The sequence below is a fragment of the Etheostoma spectabile genome, chromosome 15 (genome assembly GCF_008692095.1).
Source record: "Etheostoma spectabile isolate EspeVRDwgs_2016 chromosome 15, UIUC_Espe_1.0, whole genome shotgun sequence".
NCBI classification, from domain to species: domain Eukaryota; kingdom Metazoa; phylum Chordata; class Actinopteri; order Perciformes; family Percidae; genus Etheostoma; species Etheostoma spectabile.
In genome coordinates, this window is record NC_045747.1 from 1,117,013 (window position 1) to 1,136,221 (window position 19,209).

The 19,209-nt window shown below is 45.2% G+C and overlaps 3 protein-coding genes across 3 annotated transcripts in view; all 3 read left to right on the top strand.

Moving 5' to 3' along the window:
• rras (RAS related) overlaps positions 1 to 3,015 on the top strand; it is a 10,655-nt gene extending 7,640 nt beyond the window's left edge. Inside the window, exons 3-6 of the mRNA XM_032538355.1 lie at positions 17 to 119; positions 1,079 to 1,187; positions 1,663 to 1,781; positions 2,643 to 3,015. Of these exons, the coding sequence (XP_032394246.1) occupies positions 17 to 119; positions 1,079 to 1,187; positions 1,663 to 1,781; positions 2,643 to 2,730 (419 nt within the window). The 3' untranslated portion in view covers positions 2,731 to 3,015. The remainder of the gene's footprint in view (positions 1 to 16; positions 120 to 1,078; positions 1,188 to 1,662; positions 1,782 to 2,642) is intronic.
• Positions 3,016 to 9,542: 6,527 nt separating this feature from the next.
• On the top strand, positions 9,543 to 13,569 carry prrg2 (proline rich Gla (G-carboxyglutamic acid) 2). The gene is given in 7 exon segments (XM_032538356.1): positions 9,543 to 9,760; positions 9,841 to 9,936; positions 10,530 to 10,702; positions 11,350 to 11,383; positions 11,566 to 11,702; positions 12,842 to 12,980; positions 13,272 to 13,569. Coding segments are annotated over 6 exon segments (585 nt in total). The 5' UTR covers positions 9,543 to 9,760; positions 9,841 to 9,851; the 3' UTR covers positions 13,289 to 13,569.
• Positions 13,570 to 13,841: 272 nt separating this feature from the next.
• prr12b (proline rich 12b) overlaps positions 13,842 to 19,209 on the top strand; it is a 40,221-nt gene continuing 34,853 nt past the window's right edge. Inside the window, exon 1 of the mRNA XM_032537830.1 lies at positions 13,842 to 14,339. Coding sequence (XP_032393721.1) covers positions 14,257 to 14,339 — 83 coding nt within the window. The 5' untranslated portion in view covers positions 13,842 to 14,256. The remainder of the gene's footprint in view (positions 14,340 to 19,209) is intronic.

Consider the following 19,209-nt stretch of genomic DNA (forward strand, 5'->3'; position numbering starts at 1 on the left):
TGTGTGTGTGTCTCAGTTTTGGATACAGCAGGTCAGGAGGAGTTTGGAGCGATGAGAGAGCAGTACATGCGCTCAGGAGAAGGCTTCTTATTGGTGTTCGCACTCAACGACCGGGGCAGGTAATGGAGTGTGTGTTTGTGTGTGTGCATGCATACATACGTGCTTGGTCATGGTTTGTCTATGTAACACTAGTCTCACATGTCCAGCTCTGTCTCCACAGTGCTGTGGAGTAAGGACTGGCCACACCACAGATACATTCTGGGATAGGAGGGATAGTTGGCATTTCTTTCAACCAATCACAATCGTCTTGGGCGGCGCTGAGCTCAGGACGCAGCTACGGTGCTCTGCTAACTAGTCCCTGCAGGAACTTGTCCTAGTGGAACATTTGCATCCTTCTAAAGAAAACGCCACTTACAATATTAAATGAAGTTAACTGTTGACACAATACAGTAACGTGAGCTGTTTAAATCAGCTGATACATGGTTACACCTCATTATCTCTCACCAGTGGATCCCTGTGTGGACTTCCACAGCAACCCCACCACTCCCAAAACGTCCCAATTAGAGAGGATATGCCCTGCACATATTCTTTGTAGATCTTTACAATCTTTCCCCGACAAAAACAAGCGGTCCCGCCTTGTTACTGCCTTGGTTTAAAGAAATCCCAATACACCAGAGCAAGTTTTGACATAGTGACAGGAACAGGAAATGCAGTGAGTTATCAGCACTCAGTGTCCAGCTGTTGTTAGATCATGGATACCTTTTACAGGTGCATGCTACTTTACTACACACACACTCTCTCTCTCTCTCTCTACTGTCTGCCTGAATGCATACAGTACACGTGCATTGGTTTTGTATTCATTTAAACACACTGTACATGTGTTACATACCCTGAGCCTATCAAGTGAAGGATCTAGGAGCCACATTTGATGCATTAGCATTTCCTCTAGCTGTTGCCCATTTGCACTGATGATCATCATCTTCCTGCTGTGTTCTAAGAGATGAGTGGAGCTGATTGTCCAGATGTACTGGTGTGTTGATACTGTAGAGGCTCATTGTTGGCGCGTGTCCCCTGACAGCTACCACGAGGTCCAGAAGTTCCACACTCAGATCCTGAGAGTGAAGGACCGAGACGACTTCCCCATGGTGCTGGTTGGAAACAAGGCGGACCTGGAACAGCAGCGAGTGGTTAGTAATCTTCATGGGCTCCATTAGCGTCCCCATTGTTCCTGGTTCCTGGAGTAGAGTGGAGGGCAGACAGATATACTCCAGAAAGTCAAGGAACTTCATTAGTTGTCAATAACAGTGGGGACAAATCAGAGGATTTCATTTACTCATTCACAGTACAGTAAAGGAGGTTCAAACACAGCTTTGACCTGGAAGCACAGCACCAAATGACTACAAAGAAAAGATGTAAATATATATCAAATGCAGCTTTTTATTGAAGTAATAATGGATATCCTAAATGAAACTGAAAAAAGCATGGAAGCAAGCAGTACCCAGGTGCTTTTTGCTTTATTTAACGGTTTTCAGATAGTCGTCTTTAGCTTTTATCTCTTATCGGGGCTAACCTCCTCCCAGTACAATGTACATGCTCCTGAAGTGAATGGGGAGGGTAGCAGGATGACAAGGCCAGGCTGGAGATTGTTTGCTGTGTCTGCAGGTCTCCAGGGAGGAGGCTCAGGCGTTCACCAGAGAACACCGGATCCACTACATGGAGGCCTCGGCCAAGAATCGCTACAACGTGGATGAAGCCTTCTTGCAGCTAGTGCAAATCATCAGGTGCAGTCCTGGTTTATTTTGCACGTTGGAGTAACAAGTTATGTGTTTAACCCATAGAGGTGTTTCCATAGATCTGAGAAAAACCCCGAGCGCTAGAGCGTTGTTATTTCTGCAGCGGAAAGCGAAGACTTCTGTCTTTCCTGTCATCACGTTGTACGCTCATCACGTTACATCAGTTGCAAAGCCGCGCGACACCATTCTGTTTTACACCAGGACATAGTGTTCATGGGAAGTGTAGGATTAACAGATAAACTTCTGTATTAAGTGTGTAACTCTGTCCAAGAATATGTTCCTACATTAACATAGATTAAACCCAGCAAGGCCCCAGGACCGGATGGCTCAGAGGGACAGGGCTTAAAGTCTCTCCCTACCAACTAAAAGGAGTGCTAACTCACTTATTCCAGTTACTTCTACAGACACGTACACTTCCTAAATCCTGGAACTTGTCTAACATGGTACCTAGTCCAAAAAAAATCCTTGAGTCGTAGAATTACATGGATTTTCGAGCCATTGCACTTACCTCCATCCTATGTAGATGCATGGAAAGAATAGATAGAACTGTGAAATTTCCCTTTAATACTTTTCGGGTTTGAACAACTTGGTTTTCATTCAGAACACAAGACAAAATAAGAGTTTACTTTGCACAATTGGGATTAATTGCACAGCCCTAGCCTGATGCTAATGCTAACCTGTTCAGTAGCACATTAGCCAAGCTATCCCCATCTTTCAAATACATCTCACTACCAAGAATCGTCTTAATCAAACCTGCATGAGTCAATATTTGGGATGTCAACTGTCAATCAGGTGACTGTGTAACCAGGGGCAACCCTTTAGCATCTTTCTGCTCTTCTTCATCCACAGACGATTCCAGGAGATAGAGAGTCCTCCTCCTCAGAGTCACCACTCGGGGAAACAGAAGCGCGGCGGCTGTCCGTGTGTCCTCCTCTGAGCGCTGTTACCATGGAAACCAAAGCCTCGGCCCTCTTCAGCTTGTCCAAAAAAGTTGTGTGTGTGTCTGTGTGTGTCTGTGTGAGTGAGAGAGAGAGAGATACGATGCATCATTTTCTTTTCAAATGGTTTTATTTGCACTTTTTTAAGAAGCAGTTATTTTCTTTGAATGCGAGGATCTGATGGGGGGGGTGGGGGGAGGTGTGAGTCGCAGCAGAGAAACAGGAAGTGAGAATTCTTCTGACAGTGAGTGATGATGATGTTACTCAACACAGCTCGGGTTCACCAGCGAGATACGCTCACTGCGTAGAACACACTGCTGTTTAGAAAGGAGACCACGCCCCCTGCTGGCCCAGATGAGGTCACCAGTGACATCATCACTGACTGTTGGCCCGTGTTAGGGAAATAACACAAACTATTATTTCCAAGACTTAGTTTTTTAGCTCAGCTCAGCACCGTTAGGGGCCTTTGTCTTTTGTTGCCCCCCCCCCCCAACACGACCCACATTTATAGGGATGTTTTTCACATAGAAAGTCAATGAAAAATCATTTTTGAACTTGAGTACAGCCATTACAGAATAATCTTTGTTCACTTCCTCTTCCCCTAGCGCTTTCATGTCATGGTCTTCATCTGATACTGGAGAAGGTTCAGTTGTCATCACGTGGGGACCGGAGTGTGGACGCATGTAGGAAGAGATGGTGAGCTGTTAAAGAATGCTCTCAGTCAGCTGGCCATGTGTTTCTGGTCCTCATTCAGTCTCTTGTCCAGGCGTCTGGCCCTTAGCTGTCACATGTGATGTCATGATGATGTAATGCACCACTCCTGTCTTCTCACCATAGTTCCCAAGCTGTAATGTCTCCCTACAGGACAGATGTTCAGCATCAGGTAGCGTCCACTAAAAGTTTGGTTTTTGCCGCTGACAACCTCAGATTATCATATAGAGTAAGATCCTTTTAGTCTAACCTGAAACAGCCCCGAAAAACACCATCACCAAACCCACCAGACTCCATGTAAATAATCACTACTTTTAGCGTGTATAGAGCAGCGCATCTCCACCAGACTCCATGTAAATAATCACTACTTTTAGTGTGTATAGAGCAGCATATCTCCACCAGACTCCATGTAAATAATCACTACTTTTAGTGTGTATAGAGCAGCATATCTCCACCAGACTCCATGTAAATAATCACTACTTTTAGCGTGTATAGAGCAGCATATCTCCACCAGACTCCATGTAAATAATCACTACTTTTAGTGTGTATAGAGCAGCATATCTCCATCAGACTCCATGTAAATAATCACTACTTTTAGCCTGTATAGAGCAGCATATCTCCACCAGACTCCATGTAAATAATCACTATTTTTAGTGTGTATAGAGCAGCATATCTCCACATGTAAATGGGTGAATTAAGAGTTTATTCCAACCAGACCAGAGTGGTGATTGGTGGAGTCTGGTGGGTTTGGTGATGGAGATTTTCTGTCTGTTTCATGTTAAACCACATAATCTTACTCTTTAACTAAAAGGTCTATCTCTGTAGGGATACATCCCATAATGTTGTCACACACTTAGAATAATAATCTGAGCCTGCCAGCGGCAACAACAGAACTTTTAGTGGATGCTGACTGATGTGAAACATCTGTCCTGTAGGGTGACATTACAGCCCGGTTCACAGCTGCCAGTCAGAGCGTCCTCGCTCAATACTGGACTAGTTTCAAAGATTTGTATTAGTAATACCTGAACTTTCTTGCTGATGACAACTGAGCCATCTCCATGACAACTGAGCAAGCTTTATTCACCAATGACAAGTGTTATGAGGTTGAAAGTACCAAAAAAAAAAAAAGCTAATAAGTGGGCCTTGACTTTAAAGTATTTAGTCTTGCAGTGGTTGAATTAAGTGTTGTTTGAGTCTGGACGGTGTGTGATGTTCTAGTATTGCCCGTCATATCACCTTATTTGCCCTAAGTCTCTCTGCACAGCATTAACAGCTGGCTGCAGTGGTGTCCACAGGTACAGGCCTCACCTTGGTCATATATGGACTCTGGACTGCAGTCTAACTCTCCAGCATGTGGGTGTGTCTTCTGTTATGGGAGGGGGACAGACATGAGTCCATACCCAGCAGGGAGGACCGTCCTCTGCTTTATACATGAGAGAGAGAAAGCAACCATTCACTCAGGACTAGGCCCACCGAGACAAAGACCTGTCACAGTACAGCCAAATATCCATCGTCATCGTCATATCTGTCACTCGGAGTGCTTTGGGCAGTTTTATTTTAACTTTTTAATATTAATAAGAAAGAACATGTATATCTATCTTACATCCTACAATTCACGTCATTAATTTTATATTGAACAAATGAAAGTCAATCTCTTTTATAATTCATTAAAATATTTACTCAAACGTTTTATTCTCTTGTGTCTTGTGTGACTTTTCAAATTGAGTCTGTTTGGAGGATTTTACAGAAACCTCCACTGCTGAGTCAAAGAGTTTATTATAATAATAATTATTGTTCTTATTATTATAACCTCCAAATGCACCATGTGAGCACCATATTATCAAAACAGAACTAGTTAAGAGAACAAGGGGAAATTGCAATTTCCCCTTGTGGGACTAATAAAGGATTTATTATTATTATTATTATTATTAGATTTGGACACAATGGCTTTGGTTGCCCTGACAGCTCTGTTGTCTAGTTCAAGGACACACGGAAACAGCTGTTCATTCCAAGAGGATCTGATGAAACGAGACCAGGGGCCTGTTGCACGAAAGTAGAATAAAGATATCCAGATTAGTGTAAGAAGACGCGCTTGACTTAGTTGACCTGCTCATCGCGGCTTAATCGGTTCACGTTACCGAGCCAGGATGACAGGTGGAGCATGTCCACCAGCAGGTGGAGATGTAACCAGGATGAACGAGGTGGACTATGTCCACCAGTGGAGATAACCATGATGACAGTGGAGCTAGGTCCGCCAGGTGGAGATAACCAGGATGAACAGGTGGAGCTATGTCCAGCCAGGTGGAAATAACCAGAGATGAACAGTGGAGCTATGTCCAGCCATGGAGATAACCAGATGACAGGTGGAGCTATGTCCAGCCGGTGGAGATAACATGATGAAAGGTGGAGCTAGTCCAGCCAGGTGGAGATACCAGGATAACAGGTGAGCTATGTCCAGCCGGTGTAGATAGCTGGGATAAGTGCACGTTCACGGCTTTCTCAAATAGACCACGTTATCGATCACAATTTACTGATCCGAGATGAAGACCATGCGCCATATGTTTCACCCATAAGCATCTCTAATGGACATAACGAGGAGGGAAGAATTGCAAAAAGGGAAATAGCTTCTTATCAACACGAGAGAAAAAGCCCAACATAGCGGACCGACTGAATGTGTGGTGGGTTTAAAAATATCTACTTTGCCTCAAAGTGAAGAGGGAACTAATGTTCCTCGGGAATGGACCCTGGACTTTAGGCTTAATTTCAACCCTATTCCACACGTGAGAACTTGTTTACAACCATGCACAAATCTCTATAAGCATATCTATTCTTGTCAATTAATGTTCATACAGACAATCAGAAAGGGACAACAACTAGAAAAAAAAGAAATACTTCAATACAACGCTGTGAGCATATATGTAAACTATCATGGTTTATTCTCTGACAATGACGGCACCAAATAAAAAGATTAAGAAGCATTGTGGTGTGTTCCCAGTGTGATGAATATAACTCCACTACATACGTGCTGTATAACCACGTTTTTACCGGTGATGGGAGACTTATTAGGAAGGTTATGAAACCAATGTAAGGTAATCAAAACAACTTAGCCCCACTTATTAAGGAGTAACACAAACTGTCCTTTACTAGAGAAGGACAGCAACAGAAAATGAAATCATGATGTTTGGTCTCTGACCAGTCTGCCATTATCATCGGGAATATCACTACATTAATATCATCTGGAATATCGCTACATTATATCGTCACACTTAATCTCCGGGCGCGTCCTGTAGAAACCTGAGCTGAGACAACGGACGCTGCGCGCGCATCTCTACTTTTACAGAGAGAATGTACACTGACACAACTCGCAAGTCTCTGGGCAGGCATAGCCAGCTGCCACCGGGCAGCAGCCATCCGGCAGCAGCCACCGCCACCGGGCCTTACCGGCAGCGCCACGGGCAGCGGACGGCCACCGGGCAGCGGCCACTGTCAGCGGCCACGGGCAGCGGCGGCCACCGGCAGCGGCCACCGGCAGGCGGACGGCCAACCGGGCAGCGGCGGCCACCGGGCACAGCCACCGGCACGCGGGCCACCGGCCACCGGGCAACAGGCACCAGGCACCGGGCAGCGGCCGCACGCGAGGCAGCCTCGCACAGTACCGTCCCCCGGGAAAAGTCCCACTCCGCATCAGGGTGCCAGTGCAACCATTCCTAACATCTAAACAGCTGTAGTAGGTTTAAACAACTCACTACAACAATAGACAAGTAGGCTAATGCATGTTTAAAAAAAAGCAGAACACTGCCGAAGACAACGCAATAACTGGTAAACACGTTTATTTGGGATCAGACGGCAGCTGATTGACACATGAGACTCCAGGATTATCTTAGCCCGCTGTTAGCCTGCCTGGACCAGGCTACGCAAAGAAGAAATCTCCATGGTTACTTGGCTGGGTTTAATTCAATCTGTTTCGTGCAACCGAGTCCAAGCTAAATTCTCCAGGATAACGTGAATATCCCGGCCTTAATCCGTTATCCTGGTTTCGTGCTACAGGGCCCCCAGGGCAGAGATTATGTAGGCAGTGTGAAGGAAGCCTTTGATTCATTTTTGACTGCTATAATATTACTTTATGAAAAAAGCTGTCAAACAAATGTGATGGGATTAGGCTGTCAGGTATCTGTATTCCTTTCAACTATTTATCCACACATGTAGCTCAGGCATTTTGTTTGAAGTAACCTCCATAAATGTGCATAAGACATTTATTCACCTCAATGATACATTATTCCTTTTAATTTATATTATAGTTATTTTTTCGTTTTTTTCCCTTTATTAGATAGCCAGACTGAGACATGTGAAAGGGGGAGAGAGAGAGAGAGGGGGGTGACATGCAGCTAGGGGGCCACAGGCCGGATCCGAACCCGGGCCCGCTGCGTCGAGGAGCGAGCCTCTGCACATGGGCACCCACTCAACCAATTGAGCTATCTGGGTGCCCTTAATTTAGGAATAATCCCCTGGACTTTAATATTTCAGATGTTTGAGCAAGATTTATGCTTGTGTTCAAAACTTTGTGCACATTCAAAATATGTCTGTGTTCTCTCTGATTTGGAGATAGTTTGAGAAAAATAAAGTGATATTACAATAATACAGTCGCTATATATCAGAAAAGAATCCACCTGCACCATCTTCTACTTTGCATTCATTGATAGCTCTGCTGATCCAGTAGATCCCAGACCTCCGGACAGACTCCAAGGCCCGTTTGGGTCTCTGGTCACACAGACCTCCTGACAGACTCTGAGCCCCGTTTGGGTCTCTGGTCACACAGACCTCCTGACAGACTCTGAGCCCCGTTTGGGTCTCTGGTCACACAGACCTCCTGACAGACTCTGAGCCCCGTTTGGGTCTCTGGTCACACAGACCTCCTGACAGACTCTGAGCCCCGTTTGGGTCTCTGGTCTCTCAGACCTCCTGAAAGACTCCGAGCCCCGTTTGGGTCCCTGGTCTCTCTGACCTCCGGACAGACTCCGAGCCCCATTTGGGTCCCTGGTCTCTCAGACCTCCTGAAAGACTCCGAGCCCCGTTTGGGTCCCTGGTCTCTCAGACTTCCGGACAGACTCCGAGCCCCATTTGGGTCTCTGGATGAGACTGTTTAGGGACTTATTGTCTGTACCAAAAACCAAAACTACGGCAGAAATACACGGAGCAGGAACGCATCACCTCTGCTCATCTTTATTTTTTACAAAGAGAGCTTCAGAGCTCTGTGTGTTTGAGTCTTAACCATAGACTGTATATTATTAATAATGAATAATATACAGTCTATGGTCTGAACACCCTGACTGTAAACGCCACGGTAACGTCAATTAGGAATTGTATTCAATTAGGCTTTAATTTCTCTGAAATGTACACCTCTCACAGCTTAATAAGGCAACTTATGATTTTGGGTGTTTACATAGGCTATTTCATATTTGTCAGACAACTTTTCAAAATACAGTCAGGGGTGAAGCCCCGGCAACTGTCAATTAAGTATTTCAATAGAAACTTACAAGAACAAATGGTAAATATCACTGCATCCCAACCAGAGGAGTTATTGTTTTTTAACAGGTGCAGTGAAGAGATGAAATCATATGCAACAATGATCTACTGCCAGAGACTTTTTAAAATGAAGACAGTGAACGGGAGGAGGCTCGAGGTGATTGCATTGTGTACTGACTATGTTTAAATGTTTGAAGGTCCCATGACATGGTGCTCTGTGGATCCTTGGAGGGACCACCGTGTGGCGCTACTGAGCCTTGGAGTTATAACCCTGTCTGTTACATCATCAATAGACAAGAATCTTTAAAGGTCCCATCACATGCTGCTTTCATATAGACCCTAGTGGGTCTCATGGACACATGTATGGTGGGAAGAAACCAGAGTCCCTGGAGGAAACCCGGGAAAACATACAACCTCCACAGAGGAAGGCCCGGGACGACCCGCATTCTGAACCCGGAACCTTCTTGCCGTGAGTACTGCAGACCTAATAAACTCAGGTTACTCTGTCAAACGGTGGAATAAACAAGTGGGCAGACAGTGAGACAGGCAGGCAGACAGGTTTTTGTTTGGAGGATCCTCCCTCCCAGCTGGTATGCTGCCCAACAGGTTTGGGATGTGACGTTTCTCTGGGAAAACAACACAACCCTCAGTGGTCAGACGGTTTCAGCACAAAACACAGGAGGAAGTTAAGTGTGTTTGAGTAATGTTGGGGCCTCCGTGTTTCTGAGAATCTAAGAGAATAAGTTCTGTTTCTCCTGGAGACGCTTTGACAGACGAGCCGAGTGCAGCCACCAGGTGAGTGTCGTGTACTCAGGCCTCGGGCCAGCTGTGTTGGATTCCTTTCCACAGAGTCTTCTTTGTCATTTCCTGTGTAGTTTCTGCATCCATGGCAGCCGCGTCAGCCCTGTGGATTCCCATGCTGTCCCTGCTGCAGCTGACCCAGTGCTCCGTCCTCCACAGACTAGGTCCAGGTAAAGCCCACCTCTGCTCCGTTCAGCTCAGGCAGCCCCACACCACTCCCCCAGGGAAAACTGCCATTACATGACTCACTTCTTTGGCATTTGGTAGTACAGGCCTCACACTAACCTGATCATACATAACTGATCAGGACATATGTTGATATGACATATATCTATAACAGACATGCTCACATTGAGTTTGAACACAATAGACATGTATTAGTCTCAGTACATTACAGACATGACTTGTTTTTGCATATTGAACAAAATTATAATGTGTCAGAATCAGTTTCAATTTCAACTTTCTGGAGTACAGAGCCAAAACAATGCATACCAGTGGGAAAAAAACCCTGTTTGGGTCACTTTTTTTCCACATTATCAGTTTTCTGACATTTTTGTCACTTTATCAATGTTGTGGGTGCTTTTTTGATGTTTTTGATTTTGACATTTTCAGATCTTATTTCGATGGCCCATCTTTTGTGATAAAAAAACAAACTGAAAACGGGTCAGATTTGACCCAAGGAACACATGAGGGTTAATACACACCCGGTAGTATTCTGTAGCGGGGTAGTTCATGACCCTGTGGTGTGTGTGTGTGTGTGCAGGAGAGCCAGTGTTAGTGGACGGGCAGTCAGCCAGCTCCTTCCTGTCCCGCTCGCTGCTCTACAACAGCTGGGACCTGGAGTTGGTGGTGCCCGGCGACCTGGAGCGGGAGTGTGTGGAGGAGAAGTGCAGCTACGAGGAGGCCAGAGAGGTGTTCGAGGACGACGCCAAGACGGTAACGCCGCTGCCAGTCTCTGTCTCACACGGGCTTTAAATCAAGCCTAACACACACTGACGCTGTGCTGACATCACCCGAACATTAGTCAGAAATCCAAATGGGGGACTTGAACCAGCGACCCTCCGGTTCCCAACCCAACTCCCTAAGGACGGAGCCCTAGTGTACTCACATTTATAATTTATACTGTTTATTTACAGTACACTTACAATGTACACTCTGTTTTGTTAGAAATGACACACACATCCACAAATAGATGTCAGAGTGTCAGTGCTGGATGGGGGGATGGGGGATGGGGGATGGGGGGTACGGTGCCTTGCTCAAAACCTGGAACGCCCAGGTGGTGAACTGCCATCTCTCCAGTTCTCCATCAAAGTACTCCATCAGTAGTTTGGACCGTAGTGGGATTTGAACCAGCGACCAACCCAATCCCGAGGTCATAATGTTTTAGCAGTCCTTGCAGTAATTTTACAACGACTCTTTTCAGTATTTTGAATTTGTACTGCAGTAACTATTTAAATAGTAACTGTCAGTATTACATATCCTACCTTTAGGGCTCTGACAGATCCAGTGAGATCTGCTTAATGTTAACTTTCTTCTAATTTAATAACACTACTCCATTAAATCTTATTTTGCTTGTATTTTAGGAAGCATTTTGGAGCACCTATACCAACAATCAAGGTAATGTTTTAAAAGATGAATATTGATTAGATCCATCATTGTAGTCTACAGGCCTTGGTATTAGGTTCATTCAGCAGAATATAGTCTTGAGGGGGTCTTTACCCATTTGGAATAACTTTGGAACCAGGTGCTGTGTGAAGGTGTGTTGAAAGGTTTAGTATTCATGATGTCTGTCTTTGAAGAGTCCATACACGGACTGGATGTGACCGGGCTGGTGGCGGGGCTCCTGGCTGTCGTGGTGACCGGGGTCATTGTCGCTGTGCTGGGGGTCTACTGCTACAAAGCCAAGAACAAAGGCGGACCCAGGAGAGCCCGGTAAGTCCACACGCACACAGAAACACTTAGGGGTGTGGAAGAAAAGCAGGCCTTCCTTCCAGCAACACCATGTTCACGCAGCTGGGCATCACATACGGTATGTACAGTTAAGGGCTTCAGTCCCCCCCCCCCCCAACTAGAAGACCCAGTGAAGAAGGTCCTGTGGAAACAAATGGCACCTTAACAGGGAAGTGGCTCAGAGTCCCTGGGGTCTCCATCTTAAAGGTGCCCTGCCACACGTATTTCATGACTTTGTGGTAATATCTAAAGTCCTACCATGGACTCTGCAACTTGGTTACCGTGGTTACCTTGTTTCCAGCCATTCTGGCGTGGCATAGAAAGCCGGCAAGAAGACTCAGCTCCATTTGGGCCAGTTCTCATTAATATTCAACCAGTTAAGCTGCTTGACTCTGATTGGCTAACAGCTAGTCACTGAGAGCCTGGCTATCAGCATCCTTTACCATAATGTTCCTATAACATAAATTTCCCATAACATAACGTTCCTAGAACCCTTTTTTTCTTGGGTTCCGACTGGACCAATTTGAGGATTATTAGGTTCCTCTGACCACAGGTCCTGGAACTCTTTCAGCTCCTACTTCAGAGCCGGGTCTTTCCCTTTTCCACATAGTGGTGGTTATAATAACAGCCCAGTTCCCATGGCAACTTGGCCTGTGTGAATGCCAATAGAAAATCTGGTTTTGGGGGAGAGTAGTCAGTAGAACTGTTCAGAACTGGACTGATCCTAGAACTACGTTCCTGTAACCAGTTGGTCAGAAAGAGGCTTTAGATAATTATTTTACATTTGAGAAACTTAAAAACAAATTACCTGACTTACTTATTACTCTAGTGTAATCGTCCATGCACCTATTCAACGCGTGTATTGAAACATTCATCAATTCATTCAATATTCATATCTATCAATCATATCAGATATATCTCTTTACTGTGTGTCTGTGGAGGATGCCTGACTGGATTAAAAAGACACCAAACATTATCAGGGATCATTCCAGTACCACTGAGTCTAACCCAGAGACAGTAGAGAACCCCCCCCCCCCGAGCCACAGCGCTCTCACACCTGCATGTAGTGAACCCCATATCTAAAGTAGGACTCAACCCCCCCCCCCCCCTGTCTGTGGTTTGCAGGCTCCGGTGAGGATGGCAGCAGACGGGCTTCCACCCCGAGAGCGTGCCCTGGCTGGGATCATCGCCCCACCCCTGCCCAGCTACAACGAGGCTCTGAACCGCTCCCGGCAGGCACGACGCCCCCCCGCCTCCTATTCAGGTGAGTGTGCCCAATGGATCCAGACCAGTGTCTGTGGCCAGTTAGCCACCTGCCAAAATAGTATACCAAAACTAATCTACATCTGTAAAAATGCATTTCATTACCAGTTAATACCAACAAATATGTAGACCTGGATACAGTAGCTCCGTTCCTCCCCATCATCTCACAGCGCCCCAGCACACCGTGTAATGAGATCCTTTTGAGATCTTTCAGCCCAGTAGTTCCCAGTCCACATGGCAGGCTGCTGGGTACCAGAACCCTCACAAAGACCTTTCCTCCCTTTGCCCACAGGGGTGCTCCATCAGTAGCCGCTGTTCCTGCAGACGACCAATGAGAGGCTGCAGGGCCTCTCTATTCTGGTGATGGGTTGAATGTACTTTGGAATATTGCATGTTTTTGATAAATTGTATTTATTAGTGAAGTTATGACACAATTTTAGAATGGAAACCGTTGACAGTAGAATCTGCATATTGCCACATGATAATGATCTCCAGTTCATTTCTCTGGTTGCGCTGTAGCCTAGACAATCTGTTGTGTTTGCAAGGCGGCAGCAAAATAATCCATTTATAGAGAATATGTGTTCTTCATGAAAACATGAAAACAGACATGTTTTATACAATAAATGTCATAACAATTACACATGCCTCCAGTCTTTTAATGCATCCTAACTTGTCAAGCCAGTAGAGACGTCTACATGTGTCAGATAGACAGTGAAGCAAGGGGGGGGGGGGGGGGGTGGGGGGTTGTCAGCTCATCATCCTTCACATGTTGCAACTGTATCACAGCAGCAGAAATACAGCTGCACACTGCGCCGCTGTGCATGCAAACTGTGTCTGTGTGTGTGTGTGTGTGTGAGTGAGGGAGGAGAAGGAGAGAGGATGAACGCCAGCCCAGTCATTCCTCTTAAAAATGGCGTCTTGTGAACAAAAAGAGTGAAAGTGGCTGTGCGGTGCTGAACTGAGCAGCGGCTCCAACGTGAGACCAGCTTCGCTTCTTCAAGCTGCTGAAGAACGCGGAGCATCTGTCCTGCGGCCCATCAGCCACACAGCAGACAATAGACAGGGAGATATATGGGCAGAGGAGTGGAGGGAGGAGACTGTGCCTGTAGTGTCACCCCCCCCCCCCCCCCCCCAGCGCGCCTTCTCCTCCATCTATTCCTCCCATTCTACAGACTCGTCAAGCGGAGAAATAAACAGAAGCGAGCGCAGAGAAGGGAAGACATTCCTCCCTCCCCTCCCCCTCACTATCTGTCCATCTTCACCCAGTCCTTTCTTCCATGGAGAGGAATTACACCGCTGCAGGCTTCGGGGATCTCGGGGCTGGAGCGGGATGGAGTTACGACAGATCGGCCAAGGCAAGGTAAGCAGAGCCCGGGCACCGTGTGCTCCGAGGGCGCATCGGTGTGCGGAACAATGCTGCACGGCCAGCAGCCAGGCTCAGGTAGACAGCGGAGTGTCATCTGGGAGGGGGGGGTGCTGTCTCCAAAATGCATGGAATGCAATGGAAGGTTTATAGTGAAACGGAGACAGGAGAGGGGAGAATCGGAGGGGGATGGGTCGCTGGAAGCAGATCCGTCTCTTATTTTATTTTAAAGATCCCATCTCGGTTCCACCACTGCATTGTCTCCGCTGCAGCTTTGTCTCCATTTGGACTGAAATGCATGACAGGAGCAGCCGCAGCTTGGTGCTAACGTCCAGTCAGCTGTTGGCTGCCGTAGCCCTGCGTCCCCGTCCTCCATACAATAGAAAAAACTACATGTGCAAATGAAATCATGAGCCAATACGGAGTGATTTCATATGAAAACCCTTCAATCAAATATGGTCAAACTAAAGCGTTATGATAACAGCAGCTGCATGGGTCTATTCGTAACATGTGTCATACACGGCTGGAGCTACGAGGCAACTTTCCGCTCCAACATCCAGGGTGACATTCTCCTTATTAGTAAACACCGCTTTACAATATGTCACGTGACTGACAAACGTGCCCGACTGTCACCGAATGCAACGCCAAGGTATGCTAATGCTAGCTGTCAGCCAGTCAGGCTATTACTGTCTATAGTCAGGCTACATGAGTCCCGTTAGCCGTTATGTGACGACATGCAGCCGCAGCCGTAGACATATAGTAGGCTAATAGTAAGCTAATAGTAGGCTAATAGTAAGCTAATAGTAGGCTAATAGTAGGCTAGGCTATAGAGCTCCCTCATCCCCGTCTAAGTGGCTTCTCCGTGTCCTGTTTACGTTAGCAATGCTAACCTTAGCTATCCACCACGACAGGAAACGCTGTCATAAAACTTCGACCTCGTTGGTGCATTTATAATAAGAATTTGACAGATGAATTGGGGCTTCCTGACACGTCAGTGGGTCGTAACACGGACCAATGCTAAAGTCGCCTAGCTTCCTAATAGCTTCGCTCCCTCCACGTTAGCAGTCGCCTTGACAACCACATCAGTCTCCCGTCAGACCAGTGGGCTAACTTCTGTTCTTCTTATTGCAGATATTTAATAAAAGCATATCTATTTTCTTTTTTAGAAATCCTTTTACAAACATTCAATCATCGCAGCTCATAACACAAGATTATAGAGAAAAATAATTGCAACTTGTATAAGATGAGACCAAGAAAAAATACAATAGGCCTATAAACAAATCCATGAAGAAAGCAAAACTAAAAATAGGCCTACATATATAAATAAAAATGTGACAGACTTCCAACCTCGTTAATGATAGTGACAACACATATTTTAATTAAATAGTTTGGACTATGTATCAGATATAGTTATAAATATACTTATTTGACACATTTGATACATTTCTATCTTTACATTCAAAATATGTAACAATGTGTCCCTTCAAGTGGGATTGCAGGTGTTGTTTTAGACACAATATACATTTCAAAACTTTTCCAGAATGTAATACAAATGAACAACCATAAAAAAGATGAGTTAACAGTTCTTGCTCTGTCTTACAAAAACTACAATAATTGTCAATAAGCTAACTGTAGCCTATTGTCTGTCTCTCAGTGACTGGATATGTATTGCATATATCCAAAAAGAGAGGGAAAAAAAACCTTGTTTGTTCTACATTTCTTAATATACATTGTTAATGATTCCTCAAAGAACAAACAAAATGCTGTTTTGCATCTATAAATATGAGTCAGGCAGTTTAGTTGGATTTGTACTCTAATAATTCCCAGTTATTCTACGGTAGTGCTTGTTCTATTTGAGGTGAAAGGCCAGCGTGAGGCGTTCAGGGTCAAGGCTACAACGCTGCTGCCTTCACTGACTCTTTGTAAACTCCCAATGTCCATGACTGTCATAAATCCATATTGTCTAGGCCTATTTTGGTTTAAAGCTATAATGTGCAACTTTTTTATATTAAAGGTCCCAAGGTCTTTTATATAGACCCTAGTGGTCCCCTAATACTGGATCTGAAGTCTCTTAATATAGACCTTAGTGGTCCCCTAATACTGGATCTGAAGTCTCTTAATATAGACCCTAGTGGTCCCCTAATACTGGATCTGAAGTCTCTGCTGAACTTCTCTATTTATATGACCTTAGTCGGTCCCTACTCACATCATGTATCTGAAGATCGTCTGTATTAGATCAATAACCTTAGGGTCTCTCTTAAGCTATAGTCATGGCCAAATCTTTCAACGTGAGTCCACTTTTATAACAGCACCACTGATTTACAATCAAAGTAGTCAAAAACATATACCTCAATACTTCGTAGTCTGACGGTCTCATTGTTATAATCCTAGACCTTATGGTCCCTATTACTGTACTTCTGAAGTTCCTAGTCATTATATAATGAGACCGTTAGTGGGGTCATCCCAACATACTACATATCTTCGAAGATCCTTTTACTAGACCGTTAGTGGTCCCTAATACTGTATCTGAAGTCTCTTTTATATAGACCTTAGTGGTCCCATACTGTATCTGAAGTCTTTTATATAGACCTTAGTGTGCCCTATATCTGTATCTGAAGTCTCTTTATATAGACCTTAGTGGTCCCTATACTGTATCTGAAGTCTCTTTATATAGACCTTAGATGGTCCCTAATACTGTATCTGAAGTCTCTTTTATATAGACCTTAGTGTCCCTAATACTGTATCTGAAGTCTTTTATATAGACCTATAGTGGTCCCTTAATATGGAACAGAGTCCAGTAGGACCAGGCTAATGACCAAAGTCTGTGTAGGACCTGCCAATGGACCAAAATCTGTTCCTGGCCGTCGGTGCCGAACTCTCTCCTCTCCCCCCGAGCTCCCCTGCAGTCGAAGGGCAGCCAGCAGATCTGGTTCTGCTAATTGATATTTTGAACTGATCACCTGTATTTTCTTTCCCATATATCAAGAAAGAGTAGGAAAAGACTACATCTCTTTGCCCGTCAGCTCTGAGAGCATGTTTTGTTCTGTCTTTTAGAATTCAACACTCACAGCACGTATATTACCAGGTGTCTGGCTTTGTTTGATATCCAGTGGGAAGCAAATGCTTTTTAGTTGAGTTTCCTCTAACCATAGTCGTCGGAGTGATTTAAGCTGACCAGCGGTTACGCACGGCTTTTTGTTACTCAACACGGTGTCCTTCTGTCAACACTTGTTAACCTTATTTTATTCACATTTTATAATATCAATATATCCAACACAAGTCAAACTGGCCCAACTACCCGCATTCATATGATCCAAACCACAATGCATAGAGTAACCAGGAAACACATGTGAAGTAAATGGATGAATGGTTTCATGAGATATTTTCAAAGACAGACACACACATGCACACATGCAGAGATTCCCCGATTTATAGTCAGATTGCTAACATAATTTACGCTGGCCGGGTTGAGTTGCTGCAGCCCGACTAAAGGTTCTACATCATGTTTGGACTCTATGTGCTGGGAAGCGGACTCCATTAATTGACGTTCGATGTTGTTGCACTTGTACTGTAGCATCCAATCACAAGGAACTGACTCATACTGGCCCAAACAATGTCCAATCAACTTGCCCGACATACCCGACCATTACTTATATCGAACCCTGACTATATGACCTACATTGCCATGTGTTTTCATGTCGTAGGTGCAGTTCCCTTTTTAGGAGATGACTGCTCTACACAGCTGCTTCCTCCAGTGTTTTGGAGGCTGGCTATAGGTCATGCCCAGCTCTGCTGTTAGGATAACGAGAACTTTTCCGCTCAAACAATAGTCCCGCCGTTTTTTGCCGACCTTGTGTGGGTTGTAGAGAATGGACTAAGTGCCCCTCAAGGACCCAAGGCCCCCCGACTGGAGCTATTTGTAGACTGTGGTCTGCTGGAGCGACTGGAGTGATTACTGTAGATACACAGAAAACCTTTATTTAGTATCCACAGCTCAGCACAAACACACATTTCCTACACACACAGGTATCTATAATAAATAAATACAATGCAAAATAAGCACAGCACAGAGTACACAAAGCAGACAGAGTCTTCATAGATCTTCTGTAAACACAGTCCTTTCGTTGTGTACACATCTCTTCCCACAGTGTTGGGTCTGGGGGGTCATGGAGGAGTGGGCTGGCCTGGACGCTGGGCTTCTGCGTGCTGATTGAGGGTCTATGACTAGATAACTAAAACATACAAACCTGTCGAAAGCGCTGCATCTCTCTTTGATTGACAGCGATTGTACAATAAAAAGTCGCAGAAGCTATGAGCTGAAAGATGAACGGCTGCAACCTGTTTTGGGTATTTACATGCGCGATATTGCTAGCCTTTCCATCACATTTCTACAATTATACACCACATTTCCTTGATCCGCATGTCATTGTCTCTGTCCGAATAGGATCAAGACGTCAGGACTAGAATCACCCCCTCTGCTACTATATTATTTTCCATTGTAATGCTTCCCTACCAGGTAACCATAGTCCTCAGATTGGACAGATAGTCTAGCTAGCTGTCTGGATTTACCCTGCAGAGATCTAGGACCAGGTAACCATAGTCCTCAGATTGGACAGATAGTCTAGCTATCGTCTGGATTACCCTGCGAGATCTGAGGACCAGGTAACCATAGTCCTCCATTGGACAGAATAGTCTAGCTAGCGTCTGGATTTACCCTGCAGAGACCTGAGGACCAGTAACCATAGTCCTCAGCTTTTCGGGATATCGTCAGCTAGCTGTTCTGATTTCCCTGCGAGATCTGAGGACCAGGTAACCATAGTCCTCAGATTGGACAGATAAGTCTAGCTAGCTGTGTCTTGGATTCATC